This window comes from Empidonax traillii, unplaced genomic scaffold (genome assembly GCF_003031625.1).
Source record: "Empidonax traillii isolate 1590-97213 ecotype Southwest subspecies unplaced genomic scaffold, ASM303162v1 scaffold152:size925058, whole genome shotgun sequence".
Lineage (NCBI taxonomy): Eukaryota > Metazoa > Chordata > Aves > Passeriformes > Tyrannidae > Empidonax > Empidonax traillii.
Genome location: NW_020955345.1, coordinates 5231 through 13066, shown reverse-complemented (window position 1 = coordinate 13066; position 7836 = coordinate 5231). Strand labels below are relative to the sequence as shown.

At 47.7% G+C, this 7836-nt stretch overlaps 1 protein-coding gene across 2 annotated transcripts in view; it reads left to right on the top strand.

The window, feature by feature from the left end:
- The window catches only part of LOC114057892 (cyclin-dependent kinase 4 inhibitor B-like), a 15630-nt gene extending 12245 nt beyond the window's left edge, over window positions 1-3385 (top strand). For both annotated transcript variants that reach the window (XM_027884690.1, XM_027884689.1), the window contains exon 2: window positions 2376-3385. In XM_027884690.1, the coding sequence (XP_027740491.1) occupies window positions 2379-2672 (294 nt within the window). In that variant the 5' untranslated portion in view covers window positions 2376-2378 and the 3' untranslated portion in view covers window positions 2673-3385. The remainder of the gene's footprint in view (window positions 1-2375) is intronic.
- The last annotated feature ends 4451 nt before the right edge of the window (window positions 3386-7836 follow it).

Below are 7836 nucleotides of genomic sequence, written 5' to 3'. Positions count from 1 at the left end.
GTCATAGCAATAGTAATTTTAGTATTCTCTATTCATCAGTAGGAATAGTATTCATTGATAGATATTGAAAGTACTCGTGTGTAGAGTTGCTAAAATATATTCTATTAATCGACATACTCACTTTCAAAGTTCTTAAGTGTTCATTGAACGATTAAGGTACTGTGATTAAAGCTAGACTTGCATTTCTCATGAAAAGGATTCTCAAGTTGTCACTTGAAGCCACCTATTTAATGATTCATCAGCTAAGTTGAACAGCCATTTTGGTTTTGGCACTTTACATGGAAAAGGAAATCTTTTTCTAAAGTAAGTTATTGGGAAAGGTTCTGAGAAAATTATTCAGTTTATTTCTGTTGTGTGTTCAGATTCCTGAAGAAAAGAATCTTCACATTCTTGCAAGTTTTCTCTTTCCTTCCCTCATTTCAGAGTGAGACAAGGTTCTGTTTCCCTTTTCAACACTTGCAAAATGGCTGACACTGATATGTGGACTCTCTTTTTCTTTCTAAAAAAAATAAAATAAGACATTATAAATTATGACATAAAGAAGCATTTTTGCACTTTTATTATTAGAAATAAATGCAAGTATTTGAAGTGTGTAAACAAAGAATTGAGAGAGAGAAAGAAGAGAATGGGAAAACCCTTTTGTCTTAAGGTCTTTTCCATAATGTTAAGCCACAATTTATGGACTTCAAAATTCCACTGAAAATGACCAGGACAATGAAGGAAGTAAACACCCTAATGCAAATTGATTTTCTTTGTTGGTTGATAGTTTATTGTGGTTTTGTTTAATGGTGAATGATCAGAACTTGCCAAAAGTTTTTGCTATCAGCCGACAAGCAGGATGTCTTTAGGAATTTGCCATCAGGAAAGTTTTGTGCATTACTCATGAGCAGCCAGCAGCTTTCCTTACATCTCTGGAAAGAAGACAGAGCTGAAGGGGAGACAAGAAGACAAGGAAAAGGATGCAAAACTCAGGAGGAGAAAACTCGGGAAAATCCACTCCAGAAGCCCGAAGGAAACACAGGCAGCTGCTTAGGCTTGCTTGCTGTGCTTCTCGTTGATAAATCAGTAAGGCATTCCAAGTGGCAGAAGCCTTCACGCAAGGCTGCTCAGGGCTGTCACACTATACAGCGTGTGTATGCGTAATGTATAAACATATCCATGTGCGTTTCTATATATATATAGATCCTATTTATGTGTCTAAATATATTTAATGCATTATTAATATATGCATGTGTTTAAATCTATTTGTAGTACTTCTATATACACTATCTGTGAAACAAAAATGGGACATCAATGGCATATCTGTTGGTGTGTCTATGTGTGTACCCATATACATAGCCGTGTCTGTATGTACCTGTACATATATATTTTTTTAAGCACACCACAAGTACCACTTATACCACGGTACATACAAATGACATCATCAAGGCTAGGCTTCGTGAACAAAGATTTGAGAAGGGCTCTAGCCACGCTTGCTACAAGCACACTGATGGCTAAAAAGGCCAATGCGAGATAGACCAAGTCTGGTTGCAGAAGGCACAGCAGAAAGACTCCCCAGTTGATACAGATGAGACTCAATTCTCTCTGCGTTGTCTTTTCTCCTCGAGAGTGATCCTGCGTGTGTTCTCAAAAGCAGCAGCAGCGTTATAGATGGTGTGTCTCCAGGCCTCCCGATTGGAGGCCAGGGTAGACCAGTGGTGGTGATCAATATGGCCAAGGCTGAGGGATTGTTTCAGGCAGTCCTTGTATCTCCTCTTCGGGGCTCCTCTCTTGCGGCAGCCAGTGGCAAGTTCCCCATAGAGCACGATTTTAGGGAGGCGATGGTCCTGCATCCTGGAGACGTGCCCTGCCCAGCACAGCTGAGTTCTCAGCAGCATGGCCTCAATGCTCATGACTGCTGCCTGTTCAAGGACAGACGTGTTGGTCACAGTCAGTCCAGTGGATGTTTAGGATTGTACGGAGGCAGCGCTGATGGAAGCGTTCTAAGAGGCGCAAGTGGTAGCAGTAAATGACCCATGATTCAGAACCATATAAACGAGTAGACAGTACAATGGCTCTGTAAACGCTGATCTTAGTGCTTTTCTTCAGATGTTTGTTTTGCCACCCTCTCTTATGGAGTTTACCGTAGAATCTAGTCTGGAAACCACACGCATCGTAACTACTATGTTAATTTCTCATGTAGTCACAGACTCTCTGGAGTTGAAGGGAGTCGTACGGATCCTGGCATACGGCTGTCGGTATTTATGCACGGCACGACTCCAAGTAGCCGATATAGGAGAATTATGCCCAAAAGAGACGCCAGCGCCGCCTCCGCCCGGCCAGTAGCTCGACGCTGAGCCGGTGTCCGCAGGCGCTGACGCTGTGTCTCCCCGCAGGTGATGATGCTGGGCAGCACGCGTGTGGCCGAGCTGCTGCTGCAGCGCGGAGCCGACCCCAACCGGCCCGACCCGAGCACCGGCTGCCTCCCGGCGCACGACGCGGCCCGCGCCGGCTTTCTGGAGACGCTGGTGGCGCTGCACCGGGCCGGGGCGCGCCTCGACCTGCCCGACGGCCGCGGCCACCTCCCCCTCGACGTGGCGGCGGGGGGCCCGCACGGAGCCGTGGGCCGCTACCTGCGCCACCCGCCGCCCCTGCCGCCAGCCGGCAGGGCCGCCCAGGGGGCAGCGCCCTGACCCGCCCTCGGCCGCCCCCGCCGCCCCGCTGAGCCCTCGCCGCCTGCGCCCATCTCCGCCGCCACCGTCCCCGCCGGCCACTCACCCAGCGAGCCACCGCGTCTGCCGGCGATACCGCCGCCCGACCCCTGCCAAGACTCTGCCTCTGCCCCGCTGCCCAGGGCTCCTCCGCACGCCACGGCCACCCCGTGTCCTGCTTCTGCCGGAGGACACGTGCTGCTCAACTGCCTGAGAAAAGAAGGAAAGAACCGAAACACTGCCAAGGCGAGCGCTCCTGCTCTCCCTCTCAGGCTCCCTGGTGGGCCGAGCACAGGTAGCAAACGGTTCTCCTGTGCTTCGGGAGTGGCGAGGGGGGCGGAAAAATCCGCCGTTTGCCCTCTCCGATTTCTGGCTATGGGGAAGCTGCTTAGAGAAGTCAGAACGCTGTGTTTCCCTTACCGGCTTGCTCACCGCCCTGCAAGGTTTGACATTGTAGTCATCCCTTGAGATTCTTTTATGTCCTAGGGCTCTCACATAGCGAACACTTCAGCCCTCTCCTTTACAAATGGAATTAATCTTCCAATCTTCTCCTCTCAGCAGTCCACTTCACTTACAGTTTTAAGACTGAGATATAACACTGATGGATTGTCCAAATATTTAACACTGATAGACATCACAATTTAAGAACTACTACAAATATGTTGTAGAGTTGCATTTGGGGAAGCTATCCATGTCAAAAAACATGGGTCTCTAAACTAGATCTTTGGAAAAAACAACAAATGGCCGAGTTGGGTTACAAAGTTGGATCTTTTCACACTTTGTATTTTCTCTCCTTCCTGCAGAATTTCCATTGCCTACCCAATGTTTGTATCACTTGCATGTAACCAAATACCTATTCTTACTCGATAACTAAACAGGAGATTGGCTCAGAAAACTTCCTTCCTAGTGTTCAGCTATTAAAGGATTCTGTGTGCAGTACCACTCAGAGTTGGGCACTGGTTTTTATTTCGACTTGGTTGATTGCTTTCTTGTTTGTGGGGGTCTGTGCATAAATACATATGGATACTCACAGCACGTTCACAGCAGGCCGAATACGAGGGGCTTTTTGAGATGTGTATTAAGTACATACACACACCATTTAAACACATCCAAATGCTTTGTTTTCTTATTAAAACAAGACTTAGAGAGCAAAAGGAAAGCTCAACTGAACTTTGTATCTTTGCATGACTTTATAATCTGTTTTTAAAAGTAGGAAGATTTTTCTTTTCCTGCCCAAAAAAGTATTGGCAGGCAGTATTGGCACACTGGGGCATGCACTGTTGGTGCACGCTCTGCCTAAAGACTTTTTTCCAATCCCTGGAGGAAGGTTGGTGTCAGCATGCCTGTGTCTTGACCACGGTATCAAAACACATAAAATGTAATTCAGAACCTTCTCACACAGTTGATACAAGTCCCTACAAAAGCTGTTTCCCAGGAAGCACTAATTCTTAAAACAGAGCTTCTAAGGTCAAATTAAAAGACTTCCAGGAGATCAAATGTCTTTCTCCTTGTGCCAGAGGAACCATACAGGAGGAAACCAACCAACAAGACAGACTTCACCTACCCTCTAAAATACATTTCACTTACTACACACACTGCTACACTACTCAGTTCCAGCATGGCCTCCTCTATGACACCTTCATCTTCAGGTAGAAAACTTATTTCCAAGTATGCCCAGTCATGCCACTCTTTGCACCACAAATGGCCTGAGCCAAGACACAGTAAAGGAGGTTGGGAACTTGACAATTATCTAAACAAGCAATGGCAAACTTTTGCAAAAGTGTGATGAAAAGTTGATGTCAATTCTTTGGAACTGTCCTGCTTCAGCAGCACTGCAGTGACAGTGGGGAGAGGAAGCAGTCCTTAAAACAGTTAAGACAGTATTTCCATCTTAGAGAGCTGGTCCTGCCCAGTGCTGAGCACCTTCTGAATTCATTTCTCCTCTTGTTGATGCTCAGCTGGTTTTGATAAACCAAACACTCTCACTGGTTACAGTGCTGGGAACTCCAACTGCTCTCAGATCTGCTTTCAGTGCTAATACAGAAACTCAGTTCTGATGTCACATGCCACCTGTGCTGATGCTGAGAGATGCTTTGGATGTTGGTAGAAGAAAGAACCGGGAAGTGTTAGCCAAGTAAAATGAGATATCAGTGGATAATCTCACGTTAGCAAAACAGATCAAGGCTAGACTGAAAAGAATGATGTGGAGAAAATAGAAAAGGGAGCAAAAGGGTAAAGGCAATGGCCCACCCCACAGTCTAGTTTGTGCCATAGCTGAACCTGCATTGGCATCAGTACATTACACTGCTGACATGCACGTTGGAGGCTGCTCTATTGAGCAAAGTCAATTGAGATCTCCTCCAAGACAAATGGACTTCAAAGGCATAGATAGTTGGGTAAAACAAAATACAATATGCAAACAGTCAGAGAGAAGCGGGGTAGGGCCCAGTAGCAACTGCACACTCAGAGAGAGCAAGTGCTCGTGACACAATCAAGTGAGGGGTGCTGGCTCGGAACATGGACAGGAGCTGTTTGGATCTGAACGCTACCAAGTCCAAATCCAGAAGTCTCTTCAATCAAAGCAGAAGGAGATCTGTCGCCTGTGACATGTGCACCAAGGCGAAGCAGAGCTCCCACTGAATGCCAGTGGAAGGACAGTTGGACAGAAGTTGCTGTGAGTGGGTACATGTCTTCTTTCGCATTTGTTATTTGCAGGTTGAACTCACCCCGCAGTGACACTCTGCTTGTGGTCTGTATGGATCTGGACATTTTATGAAGTTCCAGTATGTGGCCTTTGCTTTGGAGGCCAGCTGAAAATGTTGTGAGGAATCGGTTGGTTACCGATTCTGTGTTTCCCGGTCCTTGCTTCATACTGACACCCCTCCTGCTTTGTGCATTTGTGCTATGTGCAAGCACTCAGCTGCAGTCAATCTGCCCTCTGTACAAGTGGGAAAGAAAATTCAGGTTTAAGCATTTCTTTCTAACGAACCAACTCTTGCCCAGCTGCATTTCTCTGTTTCCCCAAGGCAAATCTTGCACAGGAGTAAGAGAGATCGAGCTGTTCTTCAATAAGTCCTGTGAGCTCCAGGGCTGCTCTTTCCCCAAAGTCTTGAAAGCATTCAGGCTATTCCGCTGCCCTTCGCCATCCGGCCCCGTGTTCCCCCGGCCTCCTGGAGGATTCGTGGATATCACCGCAGCCCCCAGGAGCGCTGGGAACCGGGAGCGAGCGGACACTGCAGCGGTCGCCCCGCTGTGAGTGTGAGCGGCGCGGGCCGTGAGCGAGGCCCGAGGGCTCCGCCGTCCGTGGTCAGGAGGGGGCGGGCGCTGCCCTCGGGGAAGGAGGAGCTGCGTCATCTCCACGGGCAGGAGACAGAGAGCGAGGGGCGGCCGTGCGGGTCGGGTGGGCAGGGGGGCGATGGACGGGTCCCCCCGGGGCGACGGCGACCGGCTGTGCACCGCGGCCGCCCGCGGGGACCACCACGAGGTGCGGAGGCTGCTGGACGCGGGCGTGGATCCCAACGCGACCAACTGCTTTGGGAGAACCCCGCTCCAGGTATGGAGCACGGCGCGGGTTCGGGGAGACAGGGGAAAGGGCAGCCAGGTTGCTTGGAGAAGCTGTGCTCTGCCACGCCGGCCAGGAGGGGTGAATAAGTTCGATTTCGAATGAATTTTTATTGTTATGATGGGAACCGGACTCCAGACGCAGCTCGATACGAAGGGAGGCTTTTCTTAAGCCCTGCCATCCTGAAAATACAGGATGGATTTCAGAGGGGAACTGCTGGCAGCAAAACGAGTTATACTAGGGGGTACTCAATAGGAGAAGTGAGACTGCAAAATGTGCTTCCAGATGGGTTTGGGGAGTTGACTGTACTTTGAGAAATTTGCCTTTTTTAAAAAAAATACAGCCTAAATGTTTTTTTTTTCCCCCGAGGAAATCGAAGTGGAGTCCCTCAACAGGGAGCGGGGCTGCTCAGGGGGCGGCGGGTGGTCCCCGGTGAGTGCGGGCGGCCCGACGGGGCGACACGAGTAGGAGGCGACGGCCCGGCCCCAGTGGCAGTGCCATATACTCAGATTCCACCCTGATCACCTTAGATCTGTACAGGCGGGGTTTTTCTGTTCTTCTATTATTAGTTTTTCCTTCCCCTCTCCCCCCCCACCCCCCCGCCCCCTAAACTCAGTTGAAATGGTCAGGTTCCCTAAATGTAACTGTAACTAATTTTTTCTGCCTTATCCCTAACTCCCTGAGAAGTTTTCTCTATGGCTAATTAAGAAAATATAAACCCACCACCCCTTATCAACTTTTGTAGACAGTTCCTTGCAAACAAGGAACACAGCTACTGCCCTGAAGAGAGAAAATGGCCACTGTTTTCCGAGCATGCATTACTTTCCATTCCTGTAAACTGTAGTGAAATACAGTGGCCTACTTTGCCTTCCCTCGCTGTTTCAAAAATATGGGAAATAAGGGTCAGAGCGGCCGAGCAGTGTCAGAAAGAGTAACTAAAATACTCGCATAATGAGACCTTGAAAGACACACACCCGAGGCTCAGGCATTTTTAGAGGCTTTTCTCCTATTGCAGAATTCAGAATCATCGGATTGTTGGGGACCTGCAGGGTGCACCTTCAGTGTTGATCGTTACACAACTTTAGACATGCAATGAAAAGTGAATCAAGTGAATATGAATTTTGATGTGTATTTGAGGATTGTTCTGCAGAGTCATCATAGAGGCTTGTTAGAGCAGTCCACAACCTCCTCAAAACCAGAGCACAGACTGGAGAAGAGCAGAGGGAGAAGAGAAATACAGAGATTTGCTGCAAAATATCTACAAAAATAGAGATAATTTAATTTATATATGTATAAAGAAATGTGTGAAAAATTAAACCTTTCAAAGTATGGGACTCATGGTGTGGAAATAAAATTATTCAGCTTCCCACCTCCTGTCCCTGGTTAGATCTCTTACAGTGCTTTTCAAATAGCAAATGTGGGTACATACACACAGACACACAAACAGACATGCACATACAAAATATATCTACACTGATTTATATATTTATCAATCAGAAATTATATCCAGTTTTCCTTGGTGCCTTCAAAAGCCTCATTTTTTTTGCATTTGTAGTAGGCCTCATTTCTTCATCTTACACTGAA